Consider the following 19,974-nt stretch of genomic DNA (forward strand, 5'->3'; position numbering starts at 1 on the left):
ACTTCCCCTCCCATACGTGGTGTACACACCATTTCCACATCGCTCATAGCAAAACTTGACTGTTAACTGCAAGTTCCATCCCATATACACAGAAATAGTGTCTTGAAGGATCCGATTTGGACAGACCGTTACTTCCCTCTTGTAAGACAGTGCTGCATTCACAGGGTGGATGAAAGAGAATTACACATTTTCAGAAAGCATACGATTCCCCCTAGGATTTCTGTAACCATGGTAACATATATAAATAGCAGGCCTGATTTCAACCCATGTTTTATTGTTCCAGTGGTAAAGAATTAGATCCTATAAATACCACCCTAGCCATTGGAATAAAATACTGGCCTTTTACTTCCACATTAAAAAAAAAAAAAGCAGGTTACGTATTGCTACAGTTGAACGTTCGTATAAAGTGCCAAGATCAGTTCCATAACAAAATGCCGTGGGATGCTTGCTTCAGAAGCTGTGTAGCCACAGTGAAGAAGGTGAAAGTATTGGATTTTGATAAAGCCAAAGTAAATATGTGCTCAACAGAACTTAAACCTGAAATAAAAAAAAAAGCACCCCCATCAAATTTTCATGTGTTTTATTTAGGTGAACATACACATGGTCCACATACTCAGTGAAAATAGTCATAAAATAATTTAAGAACTTACGTTGAAAGGTATTAGCAGCACCATCAGTATTGGAATAGCAGAAAATTCATGCCTCCGTAGGGCATACATTTATGCCTGGATAAAAACGCCATCATTTATAACAGGGGATGGGAATGGCTTTATAGGATGCTTTTGGGAGTTGGAGTTTTAAAACACACACTTCTTTGCTAAATACTTTGACGATTAATGTTACAAAAGATACAACTAAGTAATATACTGCATAGTATTTTAATTAACAGAAAGAAATCGACATTGAGCTGTGTAAAGCAAGACTCAACATCTCTGCTTCCACGTACATTTCATTTCTGAGTAGAGAAATCTAAAATTTAAAAACAAAATATAGACCTAGTGTATTCTCTAAAAGACACACTTTAGGTGGAACGTATAGTACTACGAAAATACATATCTTCCATTCTGTTTAATAATTTACTTTAGTTAAAAAGTTGTGAAATTCTCATCACAAGAAGCGTATACAAATTCATGACTTTAGTAAATTAACAAAAAGGATTACTTTTTTTCTTTAAAACAAGGGTTAGCCCCGCTGTAACAATTATACAAGGAAGAAAGGAGACTACATTTATATGAAGGAATACAAATTTACACACATTTTACAGTGACTTATACCCTACACATCTACAAAATTCACAGTTATAATACAAGCAAGTACAAGGCTGGGATAAAGCTGTTTGATACCAAAAAAAGTTTCTACTTAAAAAAAGATAAACAGGAAGAGTTTCAGACTTCTGCACCAACTTTAAAATTCTAACCAGACCAAAATACACTTCCTTACACAGATGCCCTTCAGCAAACGCAGACTGCTTTCCTGGGCGGGTGGAAGAGCGAGTTGCTGAGCTTCTTCTGGCCCCGCAGGCTGCGGCGCATGGTCAGCTTGTTTGAGTTTTTGCGCTGTGGGGTTGTGGACATGCTTTCTGGTTGGACACTAATGCTGCGACTCAGGCCACGCCTTGGCTTCTTCATAGCTGGGCCAGAGTTGGATTCTTCCAATGTCCTTTTAAAGTTTGCTGTGGGCGTCCTCTCTGCATCTTGGGCTTTTGTTTGGCCATTAGGAGACACCTTGAAGCCTTTTTGGTCCGTGCCTGAATTTGTGGAGTTGGAAGGGGAGAGGCTGACTGACAAACCGTTACTGTAGGATTCGTGTATCCTCAAAGCCAACGCTTTGCTGCACTTCTCCTCCTGTGGGCCTGAATCCTTCAGGGTTGCTCCTGATGAAGGTAAGTTGCTTTTGGCAATCTCGTTTGGCAGCTCTAAGTATTTTTCTGAGATCATGTTGCTATGCATGAGGGGAGGAATAGGCTCAGAAGCATTCAGTCGTGGCCATGGATCATCTTCTAAAAGCTGAGGGAAAAGACAAAAGTATTTAGGCATAAATACAGTTATTTCACCCGCATTATCCTTTAAGTGTAGAGACAGCGTGTGACAGAGCTTCTCAAAACCTTATCAGAGACAGAAAAATCCTACTCCAAAACAGAGTTAGCTTTTCTCCACGTCGAGAGGTGGAAACAGATTCAGACTGCGGATCTGAACTTGGTACTTTGCACGCACCAACTTTATAAAAGCATTTTTATCAGTCATCCAACCTGTCTCTCGTAACGGCAGGCATGTAATCTTTTCATTCAGAGGGCCACTCAGGCTTACTCAGCCTGTGTACCTTCCTTTTTGCCTGCTGTGAAATGCTGAGGACTCTGCATGCATCTGCTGTTAATTTAGGAAGCCATGTAGAAAGCAGAGCCTGCAATCTCTACCCTATGATTTTCATCAGTAGCCTTTTCCAACACACAGACATGACTTCCCTCCTTCAGATAGGAAGGGGATTTAGGTGCCTATACTGCCTTCTGAAGATTTTATAGATCATCAGATGGCCAAGCACTACTAAGGGCAAACAGCAGAAAAAGCCTCCTGACCTTTGTTACATTTAGAACTCTTAGTTACTGCATAACCAGCTTATCAGGGAGACCACAAGCTCTTCATCGTAGGTGTCCTGACTGCACACAGAAAGGCGCAGCATCGGACAAAGCTGTTCTAAAAACAGAGTTACTGTTTGCTGTGCAAAGTAACATGCTTTGTCGCCTAGTTTTATGCTCTATGACTTGGAAAGAAAGCAACTCCATTCCTCACAGCACATTTGTCCACTCTTTCTGAAGCAGAGTCATTCAGTTCGTTGAAAAGCTGCTGCTTAATAAGGTATCCTGAGAACCAGGGACTTTCTAAACTCTAACCTTACCTTCAGCCACCCGTTTCTTGTGCAGCCTTTGATAAGTATTTTTGCCTCATTCTCAGTTTTACCGACAGGAAAATGGGGACAATACTTGCTTTTACTCTCCACAGGGGGATTATGAAAATGAGTATTTATGCAGTGCCCTGAAGATATGAATTATGACCTTATTAAAGATTTAATTGTGAAGAAATCCCTCGTTACTCAGCGAGTCCTTCAAAAGTAAATTTCAAGGCCATATTACTCTACATACCATCAACGTTAAGGCAAATGACAATGATTCTTAAGAACATAAGATACTGAAAACTCAAATGCACATGCAGCTCAATCAGAGTAAGTCAATGTAGTATCTCAGATTAATAAATAGATGCTTTTGAAGTCACAACCCAGAAAAACTTCAGTTCACCTTCAAGAAGACATCCATGACTGCTCAGCACTTACGAAAAAAAAATCTAATACTAAAGTTTAATAAAATGCACTCTGAAAGAGAAAACAATTACAATTGTTTCTAACATCTCGATTTGGTTTTCCACGCCCCTCTACTTCCCTGTTGCTCCCCATGTGTAGATAAAACCATTTAGATAATATACTTTTACTACATATAGCAGCACAAGAGGGAAGACCTTTATGGATGGTATTTTAGAGGTTATTCTTCAACTCGGTTCTTGCAGAACCCATAAGAGAGCTACATGACACACAGAGAACAGCTCTGGCAACGTTACTTAATCTGCTCAATTTAATTTTTGAAATTGTGTCTCCAGCCACGATTTAGGTTTTACGTTTTTATTGTGCAAAACGCTTAACACTGTGGCTCTTCTGGCCAACATCTTTTGCTTGGTACGAATAGCTGACATTGGATAAGGCTTTGGGAAGCCAAGTGAAGTCAGAGGATGGATGGCTAAAGAGTGATGTAACAGAACAAGAAAAATAAAACATGAATCACCAATTTAATTTCTCAACAATCTAATCAATCAAATTTTATCACTGGCCTCAGGAATACCTGAATTAATTTGGTATTAGTAATTGTTGCCAGAAGGCTATGCAATTAAGAAATACTTCTGTTTAATTGAGAAACTTTGATTTGGTCTCTATTTCCAAATTAATTGTTCTGGAAGGTAGCAGCTGTTTAGAGTCAAGGCTATCCGTACTTCTTTCAGTTCTCTGAAGATAACAGGCAAGTATCCTCTCCATTGCCACTTCTTTTTTTTGCTGACCTATCCTCTCTGGGCTATAATCATTCCACAACCTCCAGGAGTTTAGACTGCTCTGGGGAACCACCTCTCACTTCTTCACAGAAACTGTGATGATCCCCTTTTCAGTAAAATTCAACAGTAATTTTGTAAGAAAATTAATTATCTACCAACTTTAGATCGTATTTTTACCTGCAGCTTCTGTATAAAGGTATTTATGTATTGTTTTGCGAATGGATATTGTCATCTATTGCCATACTTTCTTTTGTGCGAACAACAAAATGGGGCTTTTCCCTCCTATAAGGTTGACAGTATCACTAGGATCACAAAGGAGCATGAAATAAGGGCATTTCCTGAATCTCTCAAGAGTTACCACCGTCAGAAAAAAATTCCAAAATCCATATTCCAACACAGTTGTGTGGCTGTACTTCCTAAGACAACCGGCACCTTGCAATAAGGCTACCGTTTAATGTCTAAGGTAAGGCATAAGAAACCAGGTATTTGACTGTTTTTGGGAGAGTCCCAAATGCCTGAACTATGTTTCATGTCATTTTAATTTTTAAGAAAACACAGAGCCAGCAGCACTCCTGCACACACTGCATTTTACCCAGAAGGCTCCCATGAAGTCAGACAGCTATATAAATGAAAACCCTACAGTCCAGCCATTTCATAACCAAAGTTTATGGAAATATATTTTTCCTTCCATTGTGGCTCTTACCTAACTGATAAAGCTCTTTGTACTGGGGAAAAAGATAGTATCACTCAGGATGGTGTAGTTACCAAATATACTTACAGGTAACCACACCTTGTTTTTGCAAGCATACATGGAGACACAACTGCGAAGACATTTCATTTATTACGATCTGCCTGGAGACATTTGGGTTTTTTGCATCTCAAAATTATTCTGACAGTACAGTGGTCTTTTCCTGCCTCTTTTCAGCTTCCTTCTCACACTATTTCTGATATTTACAGGTACTCTCTGAGGACAGCTGGATGCTCGTTATTAAAGCAGAAACCTGTATTACATTCGTATCTTTAATAAAAAAGTACTGAGGAAAGAGGATCTACATTTTCAAGTTGGGGACACCAATTCTATTTTTAATCCAAGAGGAGAAAAGCTTTTGCATTAAAATAGAACTAATTTATACATATATTATCAATGAAGACCTATAGCCAGTCAAAATTTTCTTTCGGGTTCTGCACATTAAGCAAAAAAATAAAGTAACGCCTTATCTACACGGCAAACACCAAAATTGTCGGTTGTTTTGGTCTCTTAACTCTTTGTGACCACTTGCTGCAATTTATCTAGATTCATACATCACAGATCACTGAATCTACTTAGATAGGGAGGGGGAATCTTAAGGAAAAAAAAAATTTCACTAAGTCCTTATCCAGAAATGCTACTTCCTAGAACATATTTTGCAGTCAACACAGCTCAATGTTTATTCAACAACTACTTACAATAGGTTACACACAAAACATATGGTACAGCTTAAAAGTTTAGGAGTATTTAGAACTCAAATAATTTTTCTCTACTCAAGATTTTGCTAGATTTTAAGCTCTTTTCTTTGCTACAGTGGATGGAAGGGAAGGAGACAGAAAGGCTGAGCCTGCCATTTTATTAGCAGCTTGTTTCTACCAAGGGAATGTTAAAGACTCCCTTTCTAATTTTTGCTTTCTTTTTATTTTGCCCAAAGGACAGTTATCCAAAGATACTGCAAAACTTCAAAGGACAGTTACTTAAATCAGGAGCAGCTGGTAATTACTGAAACAAACATCTACTCATAACTACACTCCAGTTCTTAGAAGAAAAAAGCTTCTGAACAGCTCTGCTTTATGTTAATGGTTAAAACCTCTAACCTGAAGAAAGACCTTGTATTATAATGTCTTTTCCTCTAACAAAAAGCAATAAATCTACCAGAGAAAGACAGTAAGATCTCCCAATCCAGAAAGAAAATGTTCTTTACAACAATGTGTGTTTGAATACATTAACTATGGGTTAAACCCCCCCAAACAAAAAAAAAAAAATCCCACCACCAGAACCGAACCAAACCACACCAAGATTAAGAATGCATCCACAAGCAGCCTGCAATTTATCAGCTGTGCAAGCTACACAAGTACATGGCAAGGTAGGAGAAGAAACTGTAGCCCAACACTATTCTCTAAGGGGATGTATTGGGTTTTTTTCTTCTTTATACCTCGATCCTCCCAGTCTGATTCCACTCTTTCCATAGCATACTTCTGATTTTGTGTGGGATCCTGGAAAACTTGCTTTTAAGAAACAGTGCATTTAAAGTTGTGTGAACTATATGCATGAAGTTATCATAATCATTTCTTCTACATTAAGGAGGGAATACAGGTCCAAAACTACTAATAAATGATCAGGATTTTAAGCGTTATGAAAACATTGTATCCCTAAATTCCGTAATTCTGAGGAGTTCATACTTCAATATTCTGCCTTCAGTGTTCCAAAGTCTTTTAAGAAAGAGTTAAGATGTTGTCTATTGCTCCAAAGCTTCATACACGGAAGTATTGAGGATATAGCCAGGTAATTGCTGTCACGTTACTGTCCTACAACCGAATTATATTATGTAGCCATACATACTGCCCAGTCCACTGCAGTTAAAAAAACCCTCGCACACCACCACAAAAAAGCAACATTAAATAGTGGTTTAAGTTGACAGGCCAGTAGTTTCTAAAAGCGTTACTTCAATCACTGGCAATGGTCTCACTACACCATTGTCCCAGCCTACATATCACAGCAAGCTGCCTAAAAAGAAATTACTACTAGGGGAAGAAAAGGGAGATTAATACGTATTTAGTGGGCTCCATACTCAAGTGGAACATTCAAAACACTAAAAAAACCCGTTACCTTGACAGGTGGGGTACAGCAGCGGGAGGGTGTCATGACATTCATATCAGAGCTGCTATAGCAGGGACTCTCTGCCAAGTTGAGATACAATTCTTCTTCATTTTCCAAGTTGCTTTTGCTGTCCTGCAACGGTGAGATGCAGATGACGATGGCACTAGTGTTATCTGCACGAAGCATGCGTTGCCTCCACCGGCCTAGTGCTCTGTTCACCAGCATTTTGGCACAAGACTGTCGGTGCTCTCCCTTTATGTTAGAACAAAGGGACAGACAGAGAAAGCGATCAGGTCCACTTTACTTTATAAACGGAAGATGGACAGTTTTTGTGGCACAGCCTGAGGTATATATTCCTATAAATCACATGATAAAAGTTCTTTGGTTCAGAAACACAAGAGGAAATATTATTTGAAACACACCTTTCTTCTTAGTGAAATATAACTTTAAAATCAGTTTACAGTAGAATCCATGTATATATGAGTGCTTTAAACCATAAAACTGATGCAATGACTTGCATAAATCGTTTGGTTGTAACACATCCTATGGTCTTTCCAAAAGTCTCTCAAGGGGTTTACAGACTATTTACTATCTGATGCTCAGATGCGTCACTACATAAATTCTCAACTGTTTTGTAAAATAAACCAGAGAAGAATTTAATCCAAACTTTATACAAGTCATGTAAAAACCAATAAACAATCGCCTGTATTGTAACATGTGTCTTAATGCGAAATAAATTTCATTTTCAGGCAATATTTTATACAACTTCCTTGGAGAAGGATCATGTTACCTTCTTTATTATTCACAGATACCATTCTGGTAGTCAAACTTCCCAAAAACGACAACCAAATAATTTAAACAATGTTAACATGCATGGTATTTGACAGTATATGCAAGCACAGTATCAGCCACATTTAACAACAACTGTGTTGTGGCAAAACTATGAATATGCCTAAACAACAACGCCATCCTCAGGTACTTCTCATACATGCCGGACTAAGCCATTTTTAGAGGAAAAAAATATTAAATTTCTGCAGTGACTTATAGCCACTGCTCTCACCATGAAGTATTTTTTCTCCTCGTGATCCTGGCACATGGAGATAGCATCTTGAGGTGGGATCATGTTCCACAGTCCATCACTGCCAAGGATAATATATTTGTGCTTCTGGGGATCAATTGTGTGCACACTAGTGTCAGGTTCAGGAGACACAACAAATTCACCACTGTAGAAGTCGTAGCTCCAAAGATCACCTAGCAAAGAAGAAAATGTTTTTGAATTGTTACATTACACATAAAAATACGAATCTCGGAAACTACACAAAAATGTTCCCATGAAAACAATTGCCACCAGTCTCAAGTCACCAACAGTAACACAAAGTAATGTCAGCACACTGTTCTGCTGCTATCACTTTCCGATCATATTTTATTTAAAGTGCTACATATGAATAAAACACATTCAAACCAACCTATGTTTATAGGAGATCTTCTACTTTCTTAAAATTAACCTTTTCAGAAGAAGGGGAAATGTAACAGATTAATACCTAGAAAACAGTGAAACCTCAATATCCAAACTAAAGCCTACCTGAACAACTAAAGTTCTCTTTAAGTGGAAGTAAAGCCTTACTTCGTTGAACCCACACCAAACTTGCAAAAATATGACTTTCCAGTTATTGGTACCGTTTAAACAGTGGAGACAAATCCTTACCTCTTGTACAGGGCATCATGGTACAGTTTATAGAACTAGGTTAGCGTTTGCAGGGTGGGGAGGATCATATCATACCCTTTTTCTCCCCAACATCATGTACAGCAATCTGCATCACGATGGCATGCTGTCCCACACATCCTAACAAAGCCCACTCATAGAAGAAAAAAAAAACATAAAAAACCCCCCACCAAACCAAGCTAAAAACCCCATCTTTTCACATTCAAAGTGCTAAACTGCGTTTAAAAAAAAAAAAAAAGAACATCTCCACAACCACCTGAGCAACATGGAAACACACGGTTACGTCTTGCTGTGTAGGGATTTGTGCATGCAGGTGCCATGGAGAAGGAACAAAGGAAGAGGGCAAAGGAGGAGAGACTGAAGCCTATCCCTTACTAATTCCTCTTTCCCATTCCTCCTCCTTCCACAGCATCAGCATCCCTTTCAAAGCCATGCAGAGCGTCTTTCCAGCTGAACACCATGTGCCAAATATTGGAGTTGGAAAGAAGCCACAGGAACACAAGTAGTGCCTGGGTTCCAGCAGGCAAGCAGAAAATGAGAGCTAAAGCCTCTCCCCTGGAAGGCCTCATGCAGTGAACCTTTCTATTTTTAAATCTTTCTTGCCATGCGAATGAGTTTGGGGTCACCTCACCAGTAACAAGGGCCTGAGCTGAACCTGAACAACACATTTGAATCAAAACTCAAGTGCTTCCTCCAAACCATCCTCAGGTAAAAACCACTCCAATAGAAAAATGTATTTCCGTATCAATTTATTTCAATTTCATTTATTGGGTATATTTGAAAAAATAACTTTAGAAAAAGTTGAGCCTTTAAATCAAGAATGATATTATGTTGCACTACTACCTTCTCTTCTATTTTATGTTCATAAATAGCTTCCTATAGTGATAAGCAACTAAAAGTAAGATTATTATTTGCAAACATTGGCTAGATTTTTCTGTGCAGAACACACGGCTTTAAAAGTAGAAATTAATTACAATGTCACTGTTGAAAAGCATACAGAAGCTTAAGAACTCCAGGTTAAGATAAAGGTTTTGTCAGGTTTTTTCCTTTGCTTTTTGCTGGCTTCAGAAAGCATGCCTGTAGCCTTCTTCCGCATCCATCACCACCCTTTTAAAGATAATAAGTAAGCTTTTTGTCTTCCTACTTCCTTCCATTAGCTTTGCCTTAAGCTATCAACCAGTTGAAAAGACTTTTCCAGATTCAGGAAAGGGAATACTTCAACTCAATTACTCCACTCCACCACAGCAAGCATGGATGGTCCATTCTCATTAAAGCACCAATTCACCTTCATTGCAGCAGCAGCAGACAGAAACACATGCTTCTAATAAGTGCTAATTAAAAGCCAAGCCTGCTTCTATAGAGGTGCGCTCTCCCTCCGCAGACTCACAACAAAGCAAGCCAGCTGGCAACAAGATCAAAATAAATTTTGTAACAGAAAATCTGAGCTCCAGCACAGCAATTATTGTGTATGAATTGCCACAAGAAGTCTTCATGCACCGAGTTCTTCACATTGTGCCTGTCACGGACACAGCAGGTAAAACAAGAGCTTGGGATTTTATAACCACCAGATCTTGGAATCAGTGGCAGCATCAGTTTCCAAAACACGTAATATTTTATGCTTTTATTTGCTAGTTTGTTCATACTCATTTAGAAGAAATTACAAGTGTTATTAGCGGAATAATTTTTTATTAAAAATACAGTACTGTATGATAAAAATAACCTGATGCTATTTAATTTTGGTTCATCTACATACATGTCATCATGCCCATCTGCTGCTCCTCCTGAGAAAACAGCCTAATAATAATCACACCAATTTCAGAGAATCTTCCTCCAAGAGGAAGGCAGCTCCTCGTGGGGATAATTGGGAATATCACATTGGTTATAAAAGGGGACTCCCAACTCCAACTTGCTGAAGGGCACACAGATATGCCAGGAACACACACAACAAATCCACACCTCACAAATCACAGGCCAAACCCCTAACCAGGAGCCCAACCTTCCTAGTTGCCACGGAAAGCCTTCCAACCTGTGTCTCTCCTCCCCAATGAGCTGCCCTTCTGAAGGCCACGGTGGAAGGTAGCACCGAGGTGTGGGCTTGACACTGGGATTAATAGCTGGCATTCCATGATTTGCATTAGAACAGCTGCCAGACTATCTGATAATAGTAGTCCACATCTTTGACCAAATCCATATGCAAATATGCAACTAAGCCACAACTCTACAGTACTATCATCATTCTTAACTGGGGGCAGGAAGCAGAGAGAGAGAAAATTAGATACTGCAGGAGGAAAGTCATTTTCGCTGAAAGCAAATGGTGAAGAGGAGCTAGACTTGTTCAAGGACTCACAGCTTTGAAGACTTAAGTTTATTAAACATGCATTTTTTGGCAAAATGCGTTCTTTCAAATAACCTCCTGTAGCATCATCTCTGTTAAAGCAGCATTCCAAGTTTGCTGTAAATGTACATTGAGAACTGAATCTCCATGAGTTTTAAATTCAACCGTACTCATCATCTAGTCAAGCTCAAAAATCTCTACGAAATACACAATAACTTATTTACCAAGTTATACGATAGAAGAGCATCAAAGCACCATCGGGTACTAAGACCAACTCCAGACAAGTCTGGAGCTACTAAAAGCTAAATGGAGCTCTAGATGTCACCAACTGAAGGAAAAAGAAAAAAAAAAGTAAAGCTTTTGTTCTTTGACCCAAGAAAAATTCCACAAAATAAATATATTTGAAGCCTGAGGCATATAGAAAAATCCAGATTCTTCCTTCCTCAGGCAACAAGCAGTACTTGCAACTGCCCTAAAGAAAAGGGAAAATGGCCTTCAGTGTTAATCTTTCGTCAGTCTATTCCCATAAACCCACAAACTCGGACTAATCAAGCAGGCAAGTCATCCTTGGTAGAACTGTACCGCATAAAGAGTACTTCACTTAAAGAATAATTGTCACAGGTCCTTCAACTCCAAGCTAGCAAAGACCAACTCATGTCACTAGGGTGAAGTACTATATATTTTTTTTTCCCCCCTAAAGGGCAGAGCACCACAGATTAAGTCAATGCTTTTTAGAGCTGCTGCATAGATAGAATACTAATGTCAGCTGTATGCCTTTGGCCAGCGGGAGAGCACAGCATCCACAGCGGCTGAGGAATATACGACAAACTTAGGAAGAGCCACTTTACATGTCACCCTCTGTTAAAATTCTGGGAAGGAAAAACTTAGAGAAAAGTAATCTAGAAAGCAGAGTACACCTTTCCCAAGACTTTCAAAGTGCTCTGAAATCTTTAACTCTGTCCCAAAGCAAGTAGACAGATATGTGACCCTTTAGCAGACTAGGAAGCCAAGATAGCAAGATGATGCGATATGTCAAAGGCTAGTGTTACAGAACTGGAATGCCAGGCTCCCAGACTTCACTTTGTGAGCCATACTATTTTTGTTCTGAATTAAAAACCAAACACTTAAAAACCTTAACAGTCTTGCTCTCTAAAAACTTACAGGCCAGGAACATTTATTTTGGTGTGAGGCTTGCATATTTTTTTCCAAAAGAAAAAAATGGTATTAATGTAGTTCCTTCCCTATCTTCCAGAAAAGTCATACCTATTTCTCAGTCATGACTCAGACCAGAATAATATAGAGAGATCTCCATAAAAATGACATTGCATCTTACAAAATGAAGATTAGATGTTTGAAATCATATACTAAAGGAGCAGGAAACTAATTTATCTACCTTTAAGAATACATCAAAATATGTAATCTCTTATCTGTTTACTATTACCTTTTAAAATACAATGAAAAAAAAAAATCACACTTGTAACTCAGCTGCTGCCCAGAAAGTAATTGAAGTTACAAAGAAAAACACCCATCATATAAGTAGACTGGATTGGATTAAGCCCAAAGCCTTCTTATAACAAAAGTATGTCCAGAAGTCACATAAATCAAGTCTTTCATTTATGTTTCTGGAGCATGCCGTTTTGAATACAAAAATATCTTTTGGTTTTAATAAAGAAAAGTTTATTTTTATAAGTCAGTCCAAAACAAAAACTCAATTTGATTAATCCCAGATCTTTTTAAATCAAAGTTTTATCTAAAAGGTCTGTTAGTACAAAGAGAAGACTTGCAGAACTTCCTTTTTTCACTGCCAGTGAGGCAGCACTGCTTGGAAGTGAGACAAATCTCATCAAGGATACAGACAAGTAACCACTTAAATCCATTCGGGCTGAGCTGGGGTGGAAAACGTTTTCACCAAAACTCATGGCAACCTAGACCTACAGCCACAAGAGGGCATCTTTACAGCAGTCTAAAGATTAATGCAACGCAATGTCCCGATCATACAACCCAGGAATGATTCAAGACAGTTCAGGCTGAGGGATGGGGACAGAACAGACGGTAGCAGCAAGCAGATGAGTTATACAGAAGCACCTGAGGCTTTAAAACTTTCACTACTCCTTTAAGAGTACTTTTTTAGGAGCTTTTTTTACATACTATTTCAGTCAAACCTGTTAAAAGAATGCCACCCTTAACACTGTAGAAAAGGAAAGAGAACAGTATTTCAACAGCAAATTAAACAAATAATTGCATTTAAAATGAATGGTGAATTAAAAGCTGCTCCTAAGGCAGTCTTTACCACGGCTGCTCATCTGTGCTTGCATGTTAGCAAAATCACAGGCAGGAGACAAAAAAGGTGTCTGTCTAGGGCTACACCAGAGCATACTGCATGAGAAAAGCCTGCAAGAACTAGTATGCAAAGGTAGAGTTTAACAGCTAAAATGCCACACAGAAAGCTACTCACAATTGCTGGCCTTGAATTAAGTCTTTCAAATGAACACTAAGGTGGAATTTAAAGCTTCAAAAGACAATCCTCGACAGCATTTGCTTAGCTGAAGACAAGGAGTAAAACAGAAGAATGCACTGACCAAACCTGAATAAAGTTCTACTTTTAGACTCTACAACTACAACAACTCTACAAAAGTTGTTGTTATTATTACTGCTTTTCTACATTGCTAAAGAAGAGAGACCTGAAGAGGCATGCACAGAGACCTCCAGCCTGCCAAAGGGCGGGGTGGGAGCCCCAAACTTTCTCATTTGAGCTACACGGATCCCCACATACCTTCACATGACCTGTATAACAGAGAGAGCCGCAAAATAAAGTACATACTCTGCTTTTTGTACCGGCATACATATGTATTTTGTCTTGGGGGTGAAGAAAATTATACAAGCTAGAGCAAGACATCCCTAGGACAAGACTAGAATCCCAAATGCATCTCAAGTTTGTCTGTTTTTATATAGATAAAATAAAAAAGCAATTATCAATAAAACCTGGGAAACGCTGTGCAGTACCTAAATATAACTTACTAGCTTATGCAAGTCAATGTGACTGATCTTCACAGTGGGGCCTACAAAGGAACAGGCAAGAAGAATCAAGAAGCAGACACTGTGTAGCAACTGTGCCCATTCTATTTGGTAACTTTTTAAAGTTAAATGCATGTAAAAAAACCTAAACCCTTATACCGAAATCTACTTAGATCATTTAAGGTCAGCTATACCCTCTTCCCTAGGGTTTCACGGTATGCATGTTCAGAGAGCTTCACAAAACAATTCTGGCATCCAGTAAGTTTGTCTGGAAAACAGCTTCCAGACCACTGTCAGAGCCAACATTCTTGTAGCAGCTATACATTGAGCGTTCACTGCTTTGGTACGTAACTCTGTTCAGGGGTCAGCCGGAAATTCATGCTCTTACAAAACATCAAACCTGCATGGTAGAGGGACACCCCATCTAAACTATGGGGATGAGTCTATTATATTTCTACAGAAAAAACAGGGAAAAGATCCTTCATGTGGTTTAACTAGCGGGTTCTTGGTTCACATTTCATCATTCAGTAATTTTATTTAAAACAAAAACACACCACCCACCAAACAGCTACAATACTGCAAGGCAATCCCTTACTACATAACCCTGTTGACAGCTGCAGATCTTGGCTCTATGTTAGTTCCCAAGAAAAGGGGAAGAAGAGGAGGAGGGGGAAAAAGTCCCTAAGAGATTTACTAGATTTAGACCTGAACTAATTTACCAACAAGAGAGATCCTACATGATTTAAAAAACAATCAAGACCCATTTCTGCCATCACACCACACATTACCAGTCAACTTGATCAGGCTGGGGGACAGCTGGGGATATGAACTTAAATAGCAACTTAAGAAAACTACAATGAATTTAAGTTACACTTACAGTCAACCTACAAAGCTCAGTGATTAATCACACCACTTGTCTGCTTGTTTCTACATTCCGCTCTTGTTTCAAGTTATACCATAAGATATTCAGAGCTCATACTGTAGCTTTTCTATACTTCCTTTACTTTGTATACCATCTTTGAGAACTACACACATGGCCAGATTTTACTTCAAAATTAGTTTCCAAAGATCAAAACCCTTTGTTCCATTCTTCCACAACAGGTTCAACACATGGGAACAAAACACACATCATCTTGTACACTTACAGCCTTGTGCTTATCATTCCAGAGGCAGGTCTAAGTTAACATATTTAGACAGATGTTATAGCTGCTCGCGGAAGGCTTACATTGTGGCTATCTGGCTATCATGTTATACACAGAGCAGGTTATCACCCCTCTCAGCGTTCTTTCCCCAAGATACACATGCAGGCATGCTCACAGGAGCTTACAATGCCTCCCCCAGTGCCGCATGGAGTCATCGTCTCCACAGGGAGACAAGAACTAACACATAATGCAATGACACACACAGACTCTTCAAAACACACAAGCAAGGTACATGATGCCTTGTTGCCCTCTGAGCATCTGCTCTACAGTATTCAGCAATTTGCACACTCATAGCCTTGCCGTATGAAAGGGGATTCAAGTAATTTGAGGTACCTCACACCTGTTTTAGGGACAGGCATATAAAACAGACAGTTACCATGAAACTATGGGTACCAGTAAACTTACTGCAGTGATTACACTCTAAGGAAACAAAATGCTCTTCTGATCAGAATGGGTAGCAAGTTCTGAGGTGAGCAGTTCTGAGACTGCACGGGATTCATAAGTATCTATTACAAGGCAAATTGGTATAAAGAAAGATGTTTGCATTGCCCAGAAAAGGATAGCAGAAATAGCTATGCTTAAAATGCAGAATATTCAGTTACAGTTTAAAATATTTCATTAGAAGACTTAAAACCTGTATACAGTAAAAGCAGCAAACAGATAATTTACAGTGTGAAGCCTAAATATTTCTGACTTGTTATGGAGCTCTAAATAAATTAAACATTACTTAAATGCAGTCACTACTGTCATGAGAAGCAGTGGTAATAAAAAGTGCATACCATAAATGCTTATTTTAGGGCAGAAAGACACTGTAGACAATCAAAACAGTACAGGGAATGTCAACAGAATTAATCTGGCCAGAAGGACTTCTATTGCACCAGTATCCTTTCTGCTGTTCAAATATTTGACCAATGCAGTACTTTTCTACAGCACTTTACCCCTGCTATTTCTAAAATCTCTTCTGTATTCCTCAGAATGAGTGCTAGACTTAAGGACTGGAGGAGGGATGACACTACATGAACATATTTTAAAGTGTTGTAAGATAAGGACAAACTTAAAAAAAAAAAATCTATATTCTAAATTTTAGTGGTTTTAATCTGATAATCTTCACACTTTAAAGAAGATAAATTCACAACTCTAGGTTTCTCTCTACAGTGCAGCGTAAAGAGACCCTTGCTCTCCTACTGAAAATTATTGTCCAGTCTGGGATCTGTATGGGATTTCCATCAAGAATAACAACCGAGTTTGGACATAGCAAAAAGAATCACTGTGCTAGATCTTAGTGGGACTGACTAGAGTATTGGTAACCAGTACATGTCAACACTGACAGTTATTACTCCGCTTGGAGAGGCTCCAATGCAGCAGTACTGTGCCAACCAGGGTAGCAATCTGGGAGCCAGCCAAGAGGTCGAGCAGGCCTCAATAGCATGAATGCAAATGGCTTTAGTCGTGGTAGGTCTTTTGTAAGCAGCATGAGGGGCATGCTGGCCTCAGAAAGAAGTTAAATCCTGTTTCCAAACTGTGAGCGTCTGTGCACCATCTGGGTCCTACAGAGCGAAGCAGCTGTGTTCCTTTTTCCAGGAGGTTTGTCATACCTCCCGAGAAGGGGATGTGAAGGGGCTACGGAGGCTGCTTGAGCAGGCAAACACCAAAACAGTCACATTGTAAACCTGTTTCTCCATAATTTGAAGACGCCAGAGCCCTCTCTTAAGCTTTCAAATCTGCTAACTTTTGAAACCAAGAACCATTAAAAGATAGGCATTCTCATTTCTTGGACGTGAAACTCTCCAGTAATCCTCTTCATCCACGTAATGGGAAGAATGCAATAGGGGGCTAACAGATGCATCATTCCTGGAATTCCCATCTGCACACAAAACCCAGCCAAATCCTTTTGTTCAACTTGCTGAGAGGAATCAGATCAAAAGTCATCGAGCTATTTAGACAAACAACAAACTTGCAATCACAGGAATGAAAGATTCACCAAAATTAAGCATACATTCTTTGTAATCTCTGAAGAACATGTATCCTTTTGCAGAAAAGGGGAAGAGGGGGATACGTCGCTCAGTGGATGAAGACCTGCGTCTGCTTGTCATCCATTAACTCTGAAGGATTTCTCAAACTCTGAAGTCAGTTTTACTAAGAATAAGCATCTATCTTCCCTAAAATATGACACACAAACACTTGTAAGATAGACAAAAATGTCCACAAAATGAATTTTTTTTAAAGGATCACCATTCAGCCACCTAGCCACCTATGACTCCTTCCTTGACATACAGCTATCTTTTACAATGTTAGTTATGACTTCAAAATTCTTCTCAGCACTGGACAAATCCATGTGAAACAGATATCACCGCCTTTGAAGTAAGACACAGTAATGCTATGGAATTATCAAGACGACCGCAGTCCCAGGAACAGACTGTCCCCATGACACACTGCCAGCTGATCTAGGAACACTGACAACACTATCACGTAACTGTCAAGCTTGCCAAGAAGAAATTAAGTCACAGGACAGTTTCCACAGGTAAAAATATGATACCACATTTCCATAAAATCAAACCTATACTGGGTATCTCTGGATAGATAATTCTTCACTGGGGCAAACAGAAGGAGGAAGGAAACAAAATGAACTGCAGAAGGTTAGAATTCTGCAATGAAATTTAAAGAAAAAACCTCACCAGAAAACACTAACACTCATGGGCAAGAGGTATCCAAAGATTAAGTTATGAAGTACTATCCAAAAACCATTCATAGCAAGTTTGCTAGGTACTGCAATATGCCTTTTTGTCCTCTGAATAAAGTGTTCCTCAAAGATAGATAGAACACATACTTGATTTTCATTCCTTTGTTCATTCTATGCTAAGTCTTGAAAGAAAACAGATTCACCACAAAAGGAAGACCAAAGTAATTCGTAAGCTATGCAGCAAAACTCACTTTTTCCACCACCTAGTAAAAAATTACAGTCCTAGTGTTTCAGGAAGAAAAAGACAAATGTCCTCCTCATCTTGGAGACACATACTGCTTTGTACATTTTCATTTTCAAGGATGGTATTTCATTTCTGTTGTAAGACTGACATTTAAAATCCTGCATGTTGTAGGGCAAGTCCTTCACTCACTAACAATACCTTCTACAGCTTTATTTGAAAAATGAAATCCATATTGTATTAAAAATACTTTAAAACGGCCCAGACTTTCAGAAGGCCCTGTAATCAAGGCAAGCTAGTAAATCCCTCTAACCTACATGTTTTGGCAAAACAGAGTATAATTCAGTTCTGGTGGCCTGTATGCAGTGGTGTCTCACTTTCCAAACACCAGCATGACTTACCAAGTGCTCTAGCAACTGCCAGGAATGGAATCTGGTCAATGACAGTGCTGCGGCGCACAGGGCCATTGTGAGTCAGACGAGGTCTCTTCCAAACGACACGATTCACGCCAGACTTGTTGATCACACTAAAACCAATAGAAAGAGGCAGGGGTTAAAAAGGAATGGAAATGAAAGCATGAAAATCAGTTTCAATGACACAAACACAGTTAAATATGCAAATATGGAGTCAATAATGACACCGCCCTCAGGGAAGTCCACAGCACAATTAAGTATTTCAAAACACACGGTATCACTTAGATAGTTTCATTCCACATTAAGCCAAAGGGAAAAGTGAGAGATGAAGGGCAGAAAAGAAAAAGCAGGGGAATGAAGACCTGGAAGAAATTCTGGCTGGCTGCAACAACCAGATGCAAGAGTAGCTTTTAATCTGTCAGGGAAAAAGCAAAACTGAATTTGCTTTCCTCAGATGAGGACCATCAATATCAACTCACTCAGGTGGAAATATCATGTAGTTCCTCCTTCAGTTTTCTTCATCTGCCAAAGTTCAGTACAGTACAGTGGGAAAAGAAAAGAGAAAGGAACAGCCTTCTGGAAGAATTTCCTTACTGGTGCACCAACATGAGGCAGAAATAAAAGCAGAATTGTTCATAGTTGCTATCTGCTGAAAGCAGGAGAGAGGAAGAAACAGCTCTGCATTTGAATGTTAACACCTGCTCTAAGGCACTGAGCACCGATTTTAGTTCTCACTGATGGCATCAGAAGGGTCAAAGGAGAAGCTACAGAGCAAGTAAATGGGGCAAGCTGTTATGGGTCAGGGGAGGCAGGGAAAGAAAAAGAAAGCATTAGCCACCAAGCAAAAAAAGGTAACGGAGCAAAAAAAACTAGCAAAGCTTGGTCCCAACCAAGTTAAGAACTAGATACTTAAAAGCTAACTTTTATCCAAGGAACAGCCATTGGTAATTAGAAACTGAGAAGCTCTGGAACAGCCTCAAGATTCCTCATACTGAAGCTATTCAAGATGCACTTCCTGAGACTTCAAAGGCCTTAACAACAAGGGCATGTTTAGCTCCATCCTTTCACATGCACAGTGCAGCAGTCACAAACATCACATCCTAAAACCGATCTCATCCATTGGTACAACTGATGACTGCACAAAGCTAACTTCAGTCATTACCTGCAAGAAGATCTCATCCCACACTCAGAGACTGTTACTACGAAAATACCATTTTTAATGAAAGATCCAGTTACGCTCTCCCGTTAACTTTTCCCAACTCGCTCTCATCCAAGAGAAGACATTAGTAAGCACAGTTGCACCATTCCACCTCACTCCTATCATTTGCCTCACAGTAGCCTACAACAGTCAGCCTGGGGTGGGGAGGGAAGGAGCACCAGTAAAAATAAAGATTTCTTTTAAAAAAAAAATTTTTTTTTAAACCATTCC

General features: G+C 39.2%; 1 protein-coding gene across 1 annotated transcript in view; it reads right to left on the bottom strand.

Moving 5' to 3' along the window:
- Positions 1–563: 563 nt before the first annotated feature.
- Positions 564–19,974, bottom strand: part of PPM1D (protein phosphatase, Mg2+/Mn2+ dependent, 1D) — a 27,246-nt gene continuing 7,835 nt past the window's right edge. Inside the window, exons 3-7 of the mRNA XM_010285465.1 lie at positions 18,534–18,658; positions 7,997–8,187; positions 6,946–7,188; positions 1,443–2,006; positions 564–1,402 (exon numbers count right to left, since the gene is read on the bottom strand). Coding sequence (XP_010283767.1) covers positions 1,452–2,006; positions 6,946–7,188; positions 7,997–8,187; positions 18,534–18,658 — 1,114 coding nt within the window. The 3' untranslated portion in view covers positions 564–1,402; positions 1,443–1,451. The remainder of the gene's footprint in view (positions 1,403–1,442; positions 2,007–6,945; positions 7,189–7,996; positions 8,188–18,533; positions 18,659–19,974) is intronic.

The sequence above is a fragment of the Phaethon lepturus genome, unplaced genomic scaffold (assembly GCF_000687285.1).
Source record: "Phaethon lepturus isolate BGI_N335 unplaced genomic scaffold, ASM68728v1 scaffold19794, whole genome shotgun sequence".
Taxonomy (NCBI): Eukaryota; Metazoa; Chordata; class Aves; order Phaethontiformes; family Phaethontidae; genus Phaethon; species Phaethon lepturus.